We start from the raw sequence: 16,330 nt of genomic DNA on the forward strand, positions 1-16,330 counted from the left end.
GCGTTGCCCAGGCACTGCAGAGGCTGACAGGAAAAGGCCTTGTTCCGCATGTAGGGTCAAACCCTGTGCCTGCTGCCCCAGGCCTTGTTTAGGAGGAAGGGACCAGGTTGGATAAGAAAGGGCCCACCCCACCCGCCTCCCAAATCATCCAGGCCTAGGGGAAGGGCTTCTCCTTTCTTGCTCTTTAATCTCGCTCTGTTCTCTTGACACAGTTCCAGCAGCCCCAGGCGCCAGCTCAGAGACAGGGCAGAGTGGGGGGGGCCAGCCCTGGGGCGGGGCAGGGGCGCCTCCTTCCGGCCAGCAGTCCGGGCAGCCCCTGCGGCTGTTCGGGCCCGGCGGGCCGGGGGTTTTTAATTAATTGGGGGCGGTCAGTGGTCGTGTGAGTCAGGCGGGCTTGTGGTCTGGGTGGCTTTTGAGCGTATGGAACTTGACACTGTCCAGTTTCTCAAAACGCTTCCCGCACCGCTCGCAGGTGAAGTTGTACTGCACTTCTGCCGTGTGCTTCTTCATGTGCCAGTTGAGCGATGCGCGCTGTCTGCACTGGTAGCCGCAGATCTCACACCTGCGGGGAGTCGGAGGGCGGCACCGGGGCGGGGTCAGAGCGGGCGCGGCCGGAGCCTAACTACAGGGGCGGGGCCGGGCCCCAGAAACGTGCAGTGCCATCTGGGATGGAGGCCTCCTGGAACTGGGCACGTCAACCCAAGGGGAGGCCACCCGTGGGACCTGCCCTGTGCGGGTCCAGGCCTGGATCCCCTCCCTCCTAGCTCCCTCGGCCCGTCACTCACTGCAGGGGTGTCTCGCCAGTGTGCGTGCGCCGGTGTACCTCCAGGTGGTTCTTCCTCTTGAAGGATTTGCCACAAGTCTCACAGGTGAATTCACGGACACCTGAGAAAAACGCAAGGCTGAGGCGCCGCCCTTGGAGAGGGGGCTATGGAATCTTTCTGCTGCACCTCAGAGAACAAGTAGGGTGCAGATGGACCAAACCCCACATCCTCCAGGCTTGAATGCCAACTCTAATAACCAGAGAGTCTAAAAAGAAAGGCTCCAGAAGGCTGCTCAGGAACCCGCCCCCCACACCACCACCAAACACACAGAGCTGGAATGTGAACTCAGGTTCCTGAGGGGCACAAGGTGCAAACTGTCAAGCCAAGATGGGTCTGAATTTCACCCCAATATTTGAACATTTGGGCAATTTCACATAAAAACCCAAAGTTCTGATCTTGAAAAATCCAAAGCCCTGCCCTTCCGTTGGGCAGAGGCACCAGTGCTGGCCACCGTGTCCACAGCCCACACCTCAGGTCAAGGAGGAGCTTGAGCAGAAGAAACTGTCCCAAGCTCGCTCCCCCACCCTGCCCATCTGGGGTGGTTCACTGTCCTCCCTCAGCCCCGGAACTGCTCCTGCATGCGACCTCCTTGTAGGAGTGGACAGGCCAAGGGGCTGAGTTGGGGACGAGATAACCAGCTCCTACCCAGCTCCACGTGACTGTGACAGTCAGTGTCACTGCAGCTCGTGCAGCTCCAGCTCACTGAGCACCAGGAAGGTGGGCACCAGCTTAAGCACTGTACTTCCGCCATCTCACACCAGCCCATGTGAAGGACAAGGAGGCGGCTCTGAGAAGGGCAGCCCCGCCTGGGTTGGACCCTGCCTGCCCCTGCCCTGTGCCCTGGGCCTGACCTGAATGGATGATCATGTGCCGCCGCAGGTGGTTGGATAAATAGAACTTCTTGCCGCAGCCGGGGTGCGGGCACACTTTGGTCTTTCCTTTCCGATGCACGAGGTTGACGTGATTCTGGGGGCGAGAGGGGCAGGAGTGGGGCTGTGGGTGCCATGGGGACAGGTGAGGGCAGCTGGAAGGCAGGCCGAGGCTGGCCTCGCTGAAGGAGGAAGAAGCGTGCCCTTACACTTTGGATGGACTCCTAGGGGCACAACTGGGACCAAATAGCTTTACTGAGCACCTACAGCCAGGCTCTGCGCTGGGACATCAGTCAACCTTGTCATAACCCTGTGAAGGAGCCCAGCCATGAGCCCAGTATATGGGTAGGAAAACTGAGGGTCCAGAGGCTCGGTGGTTTGCCCGTGTCTCACAGGTGGGCAGTGGCAGGGCTGGGACTGGATTCCAGGGCCGTCAGCCCAACTGCAAGCTCTTTGCTCTGGTGCTATGCTGCCCCCGAGGCCTGGGCAGGCATATTCACTCATTCCTTTCTCCTTTCACTCTTTAACTCACTAGCCTATCTACAGCTCCAGCGCCCAATACCAGGCCTGGCACTGGTAGGTGCTCAATCCGTGCTTAATGAAAACATGACTTGGCAAATTCAAGGGCCTATTGGTGCCACCTCCTGTGCCTGAGGGGCAATATGACAAGACCCTGTCTCTGCCCTTGGGGCATCCCATCCAGGCCCAGAGGGTAAACTGCAGGTACATCGTAGTGGTGCAGTGACCTGGGGCTCACAAGCCCCAGCAGCCCTGGGAACTGGGGTGGGCTTCCTGGTGCAGGGGCATCCTGAGCTGACAAAGTGGCCTGGGCAGGAGTTCTGGTGGCTGGAAGAGCAGGAGTGTGTGGGGAACCGCCAAGCTAAGACCAGGCAGCCACTCAGGGTGTGCAGAAAGAGCCTGTGGCTGGTTGAGGAGGCAGGACTGGTGCCCTGGAGAGTGAGAGGGGAAGGCAGCGAGGTGACATCTGGTGCTCTGTGGCTGAGGCAGGATCTGTGAGAAGCTGCTGAGGTCCACTGGGGCGTGTGGGTGTGTGGGAGGCAGGCTTGTGGTGCCTGCTGGGGCCCGGTGGGGCCCTTAGCGAGCTACACTGCCCAGACCCCAGCACACAGGCAGCTGGACACAGTAGCAGGCCCCATCCAGCCACTTGGGAGTGGCCTCACCTGGAAACTACTGAGGGCCACATACACCTGGCTGCAGCCCTCATAGGGACAATGGAACATCTCAAGCAGGCCATCGGCATCCATCACCCGCGACCGCTTGCTCCGTCGCCTCCTGGAGGGGAAGGGGCTCATGGAGTCGAGGCTCCCACACCGGGCTGGCTATCCTCTTTCCACCCCCACCTGCCCGACACCCACTTCTCAGGCTCCTTGGGGATCTCGTAGATGATGGCTGACATGTCACTGCTGTCCAACTCCTCCCCATCTGCCTCTGCCTCAGGCTCTGTACTCTCAGGAACTGTCGCCGCCAGCTCTGCCAGCTCTGGGGCCACTGGCTCCTCCTTCTCCTCCTTCTTGAGCATGTATAGGTCCTCCTTCTCTACGGGGTGCACACAGGGTGGGTGTCCATGGGGACTAAGGCTGTCGGGGAGCCCACTCCAGGGCCACTCTTTGCCCTCCCCCTCCCACATCCCTCCCAATCCCCCAGACTGGCGTGGACCCCCAGACCTTTCTTGGTCTCCATGCCTGCCATGGTGGCGGGGTCCATAGTGCTGGGTTGGCTGCCCTCAGGCTCCGTCTGGGTATAGGCTGCCACACCCTCCATCATGGCGCAGGGTACCTCGTCGCCCAGGCCCCCAACGGGAGCACTGCTGCCTGCTGCCACGTTGAGGTGGATGCCCTCGGCCGTGAGAGCATCGTAGCCAGGGCCTGCGATTATGATCACCTGAGAGCCGGGCACCATGCCTGGCATGGGACAGCTGGCCACCACCTCACCCAGTGCCTCCTGGGGCATGTTCTCAAAGAGGGTGCCAGGGCCTGGGCCCACTTGCACAGGTACTGGCACACACACCACTGTCTCCAAAGCTTCTGGCCCACTGCTGGCTGGGTTGGAGCACAGCGGGGTGCCCTGCTCAGCCAGGCTCTCCACGTGGTGGACATCGAAGGGGATGTGCACGCCGTCTTGGGTGATGAGCCCACTGCTTCCCACTGGGCTGGTGGGGGTCACTGCTGCTGTTGCCACTGTCACCTTGGCTGGCTGGCTCTCAGGGGGCTCCTCAGAGTCAGAGCCAGAGCTGGAATTGGAAGAGTCGGAGCTGCCGGCCACCAGGCCATTGTCCGCTGTGGTGACAGAGGAAAGGGGATGGTTACAATAGTGGCAGCAGCTGGTGTTTGTTGAGGGCTCACCAGGGTTCACTGCCACAAACAGCAGTTACTTCTCAGTCCCCAACCTCCCTAACTGTCCCTGCCTCTCAAAGATGCTATCCTCCCTCAGCCTCTAGACTCACTCTGGTATCCTGGCCCCTCTCTCGTAGCTCTTTCTCAGCCTCTTTTGCTCTTTCTGGTCTAGAAGTTTCTAGCAGGGGCCTCTCCTGAGTGTTCTGCTCACCCCAGGGTCTCAGTGGGGGCCAATGGTGTTAAACACTGCCCTGATTCTGACAACAGCCAGGTGTCCAACAATTCAATACAAAATTCACACTATCCACCTGGATCTAGTGTCGAACCCATAAGACTATCCTCGCTTCAGATGCCCGCTGAAAGTCCTGGGCCGTCTGTGCTTCTGGTAATAGATGGAGTTCCCACAACTGACTCTCTGCTCAGGTTTGATAATTTGCTAGGACAACACACAGAACTCAAGAAAATGCTCCACTCCAATTACAATTTTATTATAAAGGACATAACTCAGCAACAGCCAGATTGAAGAGATGCATAGGGCAAGGACTAGGGGGCAGGGCATGGGGCTGCCATGCTCTCGCCAGGTGGACCACCTTCCCCGCACCTCCTGCTCGCCAACCTGGAGGCCCTCTGAACCTCACTGTTCAAGAGTTTTCATAACCCAATCTCCAGCCCCCCGTCCACTTCCCCAGGGCTAGGGGCAGGGTTGAGAGAGTTCGTGCTCTAATCACATATTTGGTGTATCTGGTGACCAGCTTCTTTCCTGAAGCTCTCCAGGCGCCACTCCCTAAGTCACCTCAGTAGCATAGACCCAGGTGTGTTCCAGAGGGGATCCTTCCGAAAGGGACTCATTATGAAAATGAAAAACATTATCACTCAGGGAATTCCAAGGGTTTTAGGAGTTCTACGCCAGGAACGGGAACAAAGACCAAATATCTATTTTTATGATGCTACCACCATCAAGACCCTGGTGCCTCCATGTGGACAGCTCCCACCTGGACGACCCGTGAAGCTGCAGATTCCTACATTCCACTGCCTCCTCTGCTGCCCAGCCCCTGCTGTAGGGGTCTCAAAGGCATTTCACACTCAGCAACTTTGGACTCTGAAACTTCTCTCAGAAAAAGACTGCGGCATTCATGGATGTCCCCATGTCAGCGATGGCAGCTCTGTCCTTCAAGTTGCTCAGGCCAAGGCTCAGGGCTATCCTTGACTTCTCCTTTTCTCTCACACCCACTTCCAATCTGTCAGCAAAATCTGTTGGCGCTGCACCCAAAATACATCCACAGGCTGACAGCTTCTCCCACCTCCCCTGCGAATCCTGGTCATGGCCTCACCATCCCCCTGCCAGGACCATGCAGTCCCTTCTCCCTGGTGCCCTGGCTCCCACCTTCACCCAACCCCCACAGTCTAACTTCCTCACAGCGGCCACAGGGAGCCTGTGAACACCTGCTTAGGTCAGGTCCCTCTTCAACCAAGAACCCACTCATCACTTCTGTAAAAGAGACAAGCCATGCTCACCAAACCTGAGCCTCTTCCTCCTGGCACCCAGGTGGACTACATTTCCCAGCAGCTGGGTCCCAATGGAATGTGAGTGGTAGTGAGCTCCCAGCCACAAGCTTCCACCTCTGTTCCCACTCAGAGGAAACTAGAGCCGCGGGATAGAAAGAAGCTGGGTCCCAGAGTGGAAGGCAAGTTGCGCGTCAGAAGCACTGCAGCATGTTTCAGCACCTGGCCTTACCTCAATTAATATTCTTCCCGATTCCCTTGGCATAGCAGCCAAGGCGCTCACTGCAGCCACAGGGCCAGTGTCTCCTCTCCAGCCCCAATGGCCTCCCTCCCGTGCCTGGGGACACAGGACAGCTTCCTGCCTCAGGGCCTTTGCACTCTCCATTTGCTCTACCTGAACCCTTTTCTCTCAGACGCCTGTGTGGGCTCCCTCCTTCACCTTTATCAGTGGTGTTTTTCCAGGGAGGCCTCTGACCACCTTGTCTCAAACATATCCTTTTCCATCCTTTATTTCCGCCCCCCTCCAAATATTTCCCACCTTTCAGCATACTCTGGGGTTCACTTGTCTATCTTGTTTACTGTCTGCTTCCCCTCTAGACAGTAATCTCCGCAAGGACAGGGGGTACCTGTACAGAGTCCCCAGTGCCCAGAAGGCTGTATGGTACAGTGAGCACTTGTTTGCAAAAATGATGGAATCTGAGACCAAGGCTGTGATTATAGGCCAAGGAGGCTGACATCTTACCCAGGTGTTTGGTGCTAACGTCCCCAGATAGGGAGAAACTGGGGACAGGAAAAACAAATGTCCCTTAAGTTACACACTTGTGACACAGTTGGGGCACACTTTCTGGGGACGTGTCCCACACTCCCAGAGGGTCACATGGAGAATGCATGTGTGTGTGTTGGGGGAAATCCCAGTGCTTGCTCCTCCGGCTGTGTGAACAAGCTCTCTGGGCCCAGGGACAACTTGGCTCCTACCTCAGGAGGCACTTTGGGTATTGAATGAGTAAATCTGTGTAAAGGGTTTAGGACGGTACCAGGCTCAGAGTAAGCGCCCTATCAATGTTTCCCAGTATCTGTAGTATCTTAAGCCCCATCCCCGACTCAGGCCCTGGGGCGGCAGTAGCGGAAGTAGGGGGATACCACCGACACCACTCCTTCCTGTCCTTGCTACATGCTGAAGGAGGCCGCAGTCACCTAGTGAGCTGGGGGGCATGGCTGGGTGTGTGTCTGGGTCCCTGACTGCAGTGTCCAGCTGTTAAGGCTGACACCAGACTCCTCTTAAGATGATGATAATACTCACGACTGAAATAGCTGTACACCTCCAGCCTTCCACAGCCCTGGCAGGAGGGCCTCTTACTGAGTGAGAGGTGGCACAGGGCTGCCCCAGGCACAGAGCAGATAAGGGTGCTGTTGGGGAACAGGGATGGGCCAGGGACACAGCCACTCCCCAAGGGCCCCCATCACCCACAGCAGACGTGGCTAATAGGTTCGAGTGTTCATTCCCAAGAGCCCAGATCCAGCAGCCGCTAGTGTCTAAGTCAGGTTGGGATGTAAGGGGGCTCCTCTGGGTGTCACGCCCATCCCAGCTGGACCCATCAGCAGATGAGCCAGTCATTTTACTCCCAACGCCTTAATTTCTTTAACTGCTCAGTGGGGCTAATGACAGGGCTGTGAGGGAAGACTCAGGGTAGCTTGGGGTCGGCCTGGAACAGAGCACAGGACAGGATGGCTGAGGGGCGGGCCGCACGCTGGGGGCCTGAATGACAAACAACGGGACGGCCATTGGCCAGGGTGCCCACCTGGAACACCTCTCGCCCATAGCTTCCCCTTGCCAGCTGGGATGCCACCTGCTCCAAGATGCCTGCCAGCGAGGATTCAGCCCTGTGACTGACCCCACCCTCAGCCCAGGCAGGGCATCTGGCAGGATCCTTCTCACAGCTCATGCTGAGCCCATGAGGCAGGCAGGCAGGCATCCCCTCACCACCCACAGCGTCTCCTCTGCTCCCCCATCAGGTCCCACTGGACCTTTGTTACTGAGTCCCTCCCAGTCCTGAGCTGGCAGCCACCCCACTCGTGCGACCAGTGTGGGATGGCAGAAGAGGGGCAGGGACAGTGAGAGATGGGGAGGGCGGTGCGATGGGAGGTGGGGAACGAGAGATGGAAAGGGCGTGAGATGGACGAGAGATACAGTGGGGGGAGGCAGAGAAAAGGCAGGAGATAGGAGAAACAGGAAGAGAGAGGAAACAGAGAGGATGAGAGAGAAAGAGAGCAGAGAATGGGGAGCGAGGAGAAGTAGAGCAGGATGGAGAGAGGGAAAAAGGATGAGACTGGGAGACAGATCTTGAATCCGACAAAGGGCCGGAACAGAGGAGGAGGAAGAGGCCAGAAGAGAGGAGTTGCACTAGCAAGTCACAGGCCCAGCACCCTTCCCTCCCTCCAGCCCCCGGGCCAGACTGCCGGGACCCCAAGCCCAGCACCGCCTGTGGCTGGCCTTAGGCACAGATGGGCAAACTGCCCCGTGCCTCGGCTGTCCCCCTGTAAAATAGGGACCGCCTATTGGGCTCTGTAAAGACTCGGAGACTGCAGCCAGCCTGATGAGTCCGTGCTCCATCCCTGGAGCCAGGGCCAGTGCTGCCTGGTGCTGTGAGGTTTGTGATGGTAGCCTGAGGCTGACAAGACCCAGGAAGGTGGGGAGGCCAGGGCGACTCTCCCCTTGAGGGGTGTAGACCTCCAGACATTGGAGGTCACTGTGTACCCTTGCCCCTCAGACCCACCTTTGTCACTGTCGGGGTCTGAGTCGCTGAGTGGCTTCAGGGGTGAGTGTAGGTCTTGGAAGTAGCGGTGCCCGGCTTCACACTGCCACACGGCCGTGGTATACAGGCCAAAGGTGGGGTCAAGCTCGGCCAGGTGTGGCTCGTACGGGCAGCGGTGTTTGTGGTCCTCGTACCAGATCACCACGTTCTTCAGGCAGTTCACATTGCGTCGCCGCCCTGCACGCACAGGGCCAAGTGGGTGTGAGGCGCAGGGCAAGGCTGCCCAGGGCAGTGCGGGCCCCAGAACCACTAGGGCCTTCTGGGTCCTGGGAGTTGAGACACCTTCCTGAGCCCTGCCTAGGCCTGTCCCCAGTTCACAGGTGAAGAAACTGAGGCTCAGAGAGGCGAGACATACCCTAAAGGTAACAGACTGAACAGAGACTGTCCTCACTGGATGAGTTAAGTCATATAAACAGTGGTGCCTGGCAAACAGTAGGTGCACAGTCATTGTTAGCTGCCCTGCCCTGTTCCCACGCTGGCCCCCTACAGTCTATTCCCCCCCACAGCCACCAGAGGGCGCCTATGAACCCTTGAGTCAGGTCACATTTGTCCTCTGCTCAGTATCCTTCCAGGCTCCCACTTCACTGGGGGGAAAAGCCAGTCCTCCCAGAGGTTTACAAGGCCTTGCATAGTCTCCCCAGTCACCTCCTGTCCTCACGTCCTGCCACCCTTCCCTACCCCTTGCTCACTCCACTCCAGCCTCATGTCCTCTTCCCAGTTCCTCAACCTGAGCCAGGTATGGTCCTGCCTCTGGGCCTTTGCCTTGGCTATGTTCTCTTCCTACAGATAACTGCCTTACTCCCTCCTCTTTCACTCAGGTCTTTCCCTTGGTCAGCCACCCCCACCTCCCTGTGCCTCTAGCCCACCTGACTTGCTGTCCTTTGTCTCCAGGTAGCACTTAGATACCATCTGTCTGTCCCCATGTTTCTTGTCTCTCTGGCACTGGATGTCAGAGCCCCAAGGGCGGGAACACTGATCTGTGTTGTCCCTCCTGTATATCTAGCGCCTACACAGTAGACGCAGGATGAGCAAACGCTGCAAGAGGGATGTGGGGACGGTGGAGCAAGACCGATGGCTTCAAATCCTGGCTCTGCCACTCCCCAGCTGGGTGGCTCCAGGCAAGTGATTTGGCCCCTCTGAACCTCAGTTGACCCCTCTGGCCAGGGGAGAACAAGGGTCCCCATTCCTTGAGGGCTGCTAGGGAGGAGGTTAGGGAGTGAAGGCACTGACAGGGCACCGAATGCCCAGGAATTGGTACCAGCAATATGTGTGATGATCCTGATCTTTCAACCAAGTGGGAGGAAGCTGTGCCCCTGACCTTCCAGGCTGGAAGATGGGAGGGGGCCCAGGGAAGGTCCTTGGGCCTAGGGTTGGTGCTCGGGGACTCCAACACAGTGACAGCCACTGGGAGCACCACCAGCAGCCGCCCCCTAGCCCAGCACTTGCTCCTTATCTCTATCTCCACCCCTTCGGGATTTGGGGGTCACAATATTAGTTCATCTGGCCCCTGCCTCTGAGAACTATGAGAAGGGGAGGGGCTCACTGCCACCAGACGCTCTCCCTGGACTGCTGGCTCTCACCCTGCTGTACGGGGCCCGAGACCCACAGCTCAGGGTTCAGGGGCAGGAGGAACGTGTTCCAGGCCTCTGCTCGGACTGCCCACGTCCAGCTCCCCTTGAGCCTGGCACGCGATATGCCCTTTAAGCCCCAGCACAAGCTGTTCCCTCTGCTCTGCCTGGCTCTTCCGTGGCTGACTCCCACACGCTGGGCAGGAGAGCGAAGGAGCTAAAGGGACTACTCAGGAGATGTGAGGACCTGAGTCTGCAGTCTGGCACTGCCAACTTTCCAGCTGTGCAGCCTGGGGCGGTGACTCGGCCTTCCTGGGTGTCTTCGTGTGTGAGATGGGGGTGATGAGGGTGCCCCTGGTGGGCACAACACAAGTTTGGTCCTGGCCCCACCCGGGGCTGGGTCAGGTCCCATCTCTTGGGCCCTGGTGCTCTAACCTCCCCACCGTACCCCTGCTCAGCCTGGCCCTTGTCTTTCCCACGAGACTGTGGGCTTTGTGGAGGCAGGGCTGGGTCTGTCCAGTTCCACGTAGCACCTGGCACGTGCAGGCCCCCCACAAAAAGTTGAGAGAATGAGGGAGCAAAGGAGCGGGAGGGAGAGCACGAGGGAGGGAGGGAGGAAGGGAGGAGACAACAAAGCCAGATACTCCCAATACCCCGTCAGCCCCCCACCCCTTTTTGCAGCCCCACTTACTTTTCTTCCTCTTTGGCTTTTTAGGGACCTGCTCCCAAGGCTTCCTGCAACAGAGAGAGGCAGGGGGAATGAGTAGGGCCTGACTGATGATGAGATAATACACTCATCCCGCTCTGGGCAGAATGTTAACTTCTGTTTCCAGGGCCTGTTTTATTTCTTGCGGCCCTTCAGTTGGGCTCTCTCCTGCATGGACACCAGCCCTTGGAGTGGGGTCTAATATCATCACCTACCTCATAGAATGGGAAACTGAGTCTCAGAGTAGGGAGGCTGCCAACCCAAGGTCTCGTGGCCAGGGAGTGGAGAGGTCGGAAAGTGGTACGGAAACTTGGTGAGGCGTGTAGAATTCTAAGAAGGCCCCACGACCCCACTCTCTGGGGTACATGCCCTGCATAATCCTCTCCCCACGAGTGGGGCATTCCTGTGAATATGGTGAGATGCCACTTCTGTAGCTAGGTGACTGAATTAACCAAGAGGAATCTTACTGAGCTGAACCTGATCTAGTCAGGGGAGCCCTCAAAAGGGTCCTGCTGAAGTTAGAGACTGGAAGCTGAGAATGTGAGGGGGCCTGTGGCAAGGACCTGAGAACTGACTGTCTCTGGGAGCTGTCCTGCCAACAGCCAGCTAGACTGCCAGAACCTCAGTCCTACAATCACGAACACATGAATTCTGCCAACGCTCTGAGGGAGTCTGCAAGCAGATCTTTCTCAGTTGAGCCTCTAGATGAAGACACAGCTGGTCGATACCTTGATTTCAGCCTTGTGAGATCCTGAGCTGAAGACTCAACTAAAATGTGCCAGACTCCTGATCCACAGTGAGATAAGAAATCTGTGTGATCACTAAGTTTGTGATCTTTGTTACAGAGCCGTAGAACCTGGGCTGCCCCATCTAGGGTCCTGCAATGCCTGCCTCCCATGCTGGCCGAGAGCCAAGGGAGACTGTCACTGCCTAAAGGGCTGGCATTGCTCCCTGACCCTAACTGCCTGCTCTATAAGGGCCCCAGCCCAAGGTGCTGTCCCCTCCAGCAGTCCTGCTCTTGCAGCCAGTTCAGGCCTCGTCAAACACCTGCCTCTGGGGCCTTCCCCACCCTGGCTACCCTGACTGCATGCCCCAGTGAGCCAGAGCCTCAGGGGGCCTAGGGCAGGGCCGGGCCCCTATGGCCTCCTACACCAGGATGGCCATCAACTGGCCATCTGCCAGGCAGTTTCCTCATCCCACTCAGGCCATCTGGCTGTGGCCTGGCACTAGCTCTACATAAACTGAAGGCAGATTCTTTGGATCCATCTTCCCTGGACTTGCTAGGAGCCTCCTCTGCTTCCTTATTCTTCCTCTTCTACGCTGCAGCAGCAGGCTCCGTGACCCTGGGTGAGTGACTTTGCCTCCCTGTGCCTCAGTTTCTCCATCTGTAGCATAGGATCTAACAGTATCTTCCTCATGAGGTTGGCATGAGGTTATGTTCATAGTAAAGAGCATGAGGCACCTATGGCAATTAGTAATCACTCAGCAAATGGTGCCAATAATCGTTATGATTATTAATGTTATCCCACAGCCAGGCCCTGGAATGATGACTTCCTTGCTGTCGCTGGGGCCATACTCTCGCCACAAATATCCTGACAACCAGTCCAGGGTCGTACCACAGCTCCACCCCCAACACCTCTGTCCTCTGTCCAGCCTCATAACAATTCTCAGCCCCCACAGCTGTCTGGTCCCAGGACAGCTCCTCAGGGTGCAGGTCCTAAAAAGCCAAAGGACAGCTCCTCCTTTGTCCTTCCTGCCCCAGGCTCTAAACTCTGCCTGATGAACCACCTCCGCCTTGACCCATCCCAGGAGCCTCTAACCCCTCCAAGTAGCCAGGCTGCCTAGACCTTACCCCAAACCCATGTCCAAACACCCATGGTCACCTCGACCATCTCATGGCCAGTGCTGGGAACATATTGTGCTGGGGACAAGCTTGGTGTCAGTCAGATCCCAGTTCAAGTCTGATCTCTGCTATTGATTGGCTGTGACCTCAAGCAGGTCTCATCCCCTCTGAGCCTCAGTTTCCTCATCTGTGAAGTGGGGATAACATCAGTGCCTCTCACACAGAGCTGCTCTGGGGATTAAACGAGGTCAGGTCACCTTCTGATCCTAAAGCAGCACTTTCTTCTTCAACCCAAACGGCCTCCCCGCACTGCCCGCTTCTCCAGGTCCTACCACCTCTGCAACTCTCTGCAGTGGGCACCTGCATTTGAGGACAACAGTTGCTGGGGCTTCTCCAGGGCCTGACTGTGCTTTCTTCTCAGTGGCCAGCCCCAAATGGTGACTAGCAACTGTCTTTCGCTCTCTTCTGCCCTTCACTCTCACCCTTGACTTGATATTCCCACCAGCATCCAAACACGCTGATATTTCTAACACATTGGATTAAAATGACCTTGAGCCCCTTCCCTGACAACTTGCCACTCTTTGCCTGAGTTGTCTCCATAGAACTCATGGTCTCCATGTCTGCACCTTCATCTTCCTTGAGCTCTTTTGGTCAGCGGTTTTCTCTACCATGTAACAAACTGCCCAGTTACGGTCACTAGCAACGGCTGCCTCACTCAGCCCAGCAGCATCCGACCCGTGGATCCTTTGCTGGGGCTAGGACACTGCCCCGCCTGGTCCTCCACCTGCCTCCTAGGCTACTGCTTCTCCCTCATCTCCCCAACTTCTCGAAGCATGGGACAATGGCACTGGGCTCAGACCTGTGTGCTCCGTCCATGCATGTCCCCTTGGCAAGCTCCATCACCATACCATCATCACTCTGGTGACTCCCACACTCAGAGTGCCTGCCTGGCCCTCTCTGCACCACACCACCACCCCAAGCTTGACACCCCACGTAGGACTCTCATATGTAACTGTCGTTTTGTCCCCCAATCTGGCCCTTCTCAGTTAACAGCAACTGCAACTTTCCAGTTGCTCAAGCCCAAATCTGGGGCATTTCTCATATCCACTCCCATCAGCGAACTCTGCTGGCCTCAACTTCAACCATTTCTCTCTACTTCCCCATGGCCCGGCCTGGGTTCAGCCCCATCATAGTTCACCTGGACCAGTGCAGTCACCTCCTTCCTGGTTTCCCACTTCCTTCCCTCCCCTCTCAATGTCAACATAGGAGTCAGAATGATGCTTTTGATTTTCTTGGTAAGGGTTTAAGTTGTGAAAAGACAAACACAAACACACGAAGCTAGAGAGAATGGAGTGAACCTCCTTGAACCCATACTAGACAAGCCTCTGCCCTCTGCCCTTTAAAATGTCAGCTCCATGAGTCAGTGAACTTTGTTTTGTTCACTGCTGTACCCTCAGCACCTATACATGTGCCTGGCACGTAGTTGGTGCTCAATAATATTCCTTAAACAAATGAATGAAGAAACACCAGAAATTCCGCTACTGACCATTGTTTCCCTTTTCCCACTGGCTGCTAGAAATCTCTAAGGCAAATTCATGGCTCATTTGCCATTCCAATTATGTCTCTTGAACCCCTCTGTTCAGGTTTTTACCTCATCATGCCACAAAACTGCCTTGTCATGTCTCCTGTGGCTTATGCCTCAACCCAAAAGTAATGATCCTGGCCCCACTCTGTCCCTCGTTTTCTTTTCTCTTTTCACTCTAATTTTTACTTCTACCTGCTTGTCCATGTTTTACAGTCCTTGAACTGAAATCCTTCTAGGTACAAGACAGGTTATAAACAGTCGAGCATTGAAATAATTGACTCCCTACCCCTGGTCATGCCTATTCCCCACCGGATACCCCTCACCCTGGTTAGTGTATTTTCCGGGCTACTCATGGGCCCTAGGACCAGGTTTGTGCCACACACTGTCTGGGTTGTCTCAGAGTCCACGCCCCAGTCCTGCAGGCTCCAGCTCAGGCAAATCAAGCTTCTGCAAATACCACCTTCAGCTTAGGGACCTCCAGGGGCTCCCTCTGGCTATTGGTTCTCCAGCTGCACATCAAGTCTCCCTGGAAGCTCTGCAGAAAGAAGTACAGGGTCTGCAACTCTACTCGGATTAGCTGAATCAGAAACTCCAATAGCGGGATACTGGTTGGGGTGCTTTAAGCACCCAGCATTTCCTGCCCTGCTTTTCAGCATATAAACCAGCCTGCCACCGTGAAGAGTGGGTGGGTACAATTCAGCAGGATCTGGTTGAGTCTTGACCCTCGGAATCTTCCCCCAAAGAAACATGCGAACATGTGCAAATAAAATCAGGGCAGAACAAGTGTCGCAGCACTGTTCGTGATGAACAACCATCATTCTAACAAGCTAATACCCAGAGTGCTCACTATGTGCCAGTACTTTTCTAAGCTCTTTGCTGTATTTTAACTCATTTAATCATCACATCAACCTATGTGGCCAGAAGCGAAAAATTCCACCAACGCTGCTCTCTCTCAAGATTGAGATTCTGCAAAGGTCTCTGCCATCCACCTGTGCAGCTAACTTAGGGCTTCCTCTTCACGTGAGTCTCCTTGGGTTGAGGAGCCAAGAGGTTCAGCGGAATGCGACTTGGATTGTGAGGGGTCCTCAGCGTACGTGGGGGTCTAAGGTTGTGGGAATAGGGCCACACACAGTCCAAGCTGGGGCACTGGAAACTCATGAGAGGCAGGGCTGGATGGCCCAGGCTGTGCAATCTTAGTCCTAGGCTACATTGTGAGGGTTTTAGGGGATGAGGCCTGTGAGATCTCAGGGGCCAGCGAGGACCTCCGGCCACCGAGGCCTCAAAATGCAGGGCCGCGCCTCCAGGGAGTTAGAAAGCTTGCAGGTGGGGCCCGTAGCAGGATTGGGCAGCCAGAGATCGAGCGGGCGGGGCCAAAAGCCCAGGAGGCGGGTCGAGGCTGGGCGCATCCTTGGATTGGGCGTTCGGATTGTCGGGAGGCGGGGCCGCGAACCAGGCGCGTCCCAGGACCGACAGTCGGACACACAGGCCGCTGGGCGGGGCTCAGAGGTGCCAGGGGCGGAGCCTAAGCGGAGAGGGCGGAACCAGGCTCAGCGGGGGACGGGGGCGTCTCCTCCCTCGCTCCCTCCCTCCCTCGGGCCGGGCCCCCTCACCCGTGGCGACCGCTCCGCTGGCCGCGCTCCAGCGAAATGAGGTAGGCGGCGAGCTTGGCGTCGCTCCAGCCGCTGCGGCGCCGCAGGTCCACCCAGGGCCCGTGCGCCTCACCCAGGTACACGCGCCGCACGTCGTACTTCTTCCGGGACTCGAGCCGCCGCCGGGCCCGGTCCGACTCCGTAAGCCGCGGCCGGCCCCGCGCCTTGCGGCCCGCCGCGCCCTCCTCGGCCGCCGCCTCCCCGCCCGCTCCCGCCTCAGCCTCCGCCTCTGCCTCAGGCGCCCGCTCCGCCATCCCCCCCTCCCTGGTTACCAGCCTCCCCCGTTGTTAGGAGCCCGGCAGGAAGTGGCGCGCATCTTCCGCGCCGCCGGGAAAATTCTCACGGACTCTCATTGCCTTGCAGCGTCAAAAGAAGACCGAAAGCGGAAATTGCGCATGCGCACAACAGGCACATGCAACCACCCGTTTTCTGCTTTTCTGTTAAAACTTTCTAACTTCGTAGAGACGGAGGGAGGGGCTGAAGGTCTGAGGGTAACCCCGGGAAGAGCCAATTGAACCCGTAGACCTTGGGGAGTGAGGAGCTCCTTCCTCCACACCTTTATCCTGAATGCATGCTGGAGATGATAAGGTAAGGGTGGGAGCTGTCAGGTGAAGGT

General features: G+C 57.1%; 1 protein-coding gene across 1 annotated transcript; it reads right to left on the reverse strand.

Annotated features, from left to right (window-relative positions):
* Positions 1–167: 167 nt before the first annotated feature.
* Positions 168–16,103, reverse strand: ZNF653 (zinc finger protein 653). Its single transcript, XM_011380330.1, has 9 exons — positions 15,676–16,103; positions 10,623–10,666; positions 8,325–8,540; positions 3,379–3,990; positions 3,070–3,250; positions 2,875–2,986; positions 1,676–1,790; positions 786–885; positions 168–562 (listed from the first exon to the last, which is right to left on the reverse strand). The coding sequence occupies exons 1-9, from the start codon at positions 15,966–15,968 to the stop codon at positions 385–387; spliced, it is 1,851 nt and encodes a 616-aa protein (XP_011378632.1). The 5' UTR covers positions 15,969–16,103; the 3' UTR covers positions 168–384.
* Positions 16,104–16,330: the final 227 nt, after the last annotated feature.

Source organism: Pteropus vampyrus, unplaced genomic scaffold (genome assembly GCF_000151845.1).
Source record: "Pteropus vampyrus isolate Shadow unplaced genomic scaffold, Pvam_2.0 Scaffold391, whole genome shotgun sequence".
Lineage (NCBI taxonomy): Eukaryota > Metazoa > Chordata > Mammalia > Chiroptera > Pteropodidae > Pteropus > Pteropus vampyrus.

Excerpts from the sequence above, each read along its gene's own strand:
- ZNF653 (XM_011380330.1), bottom strand. The coding sequence starts at position 15,968 with ATGGCGGAGCGGGCGCCTGAGGCAGAGGCGGAGGCTGAGGCGGGAGCG. Across the intron at positions 3,991-8,324 it reads AGACCCCGACAGTGACAAAG|CGGACAATGGCCTGGTGGCC; the intron begins GTGGGTCTGAGG and ends CTGTCACCACAG. Across the intron at positions 1,791-2,874 it reads TGGCCCTCAGTAGTTTCCAG|AATCACGTCAACCTCGTGCA; the intron begins GTGAGGCCACTC and ends TCTCGCCCCCAG.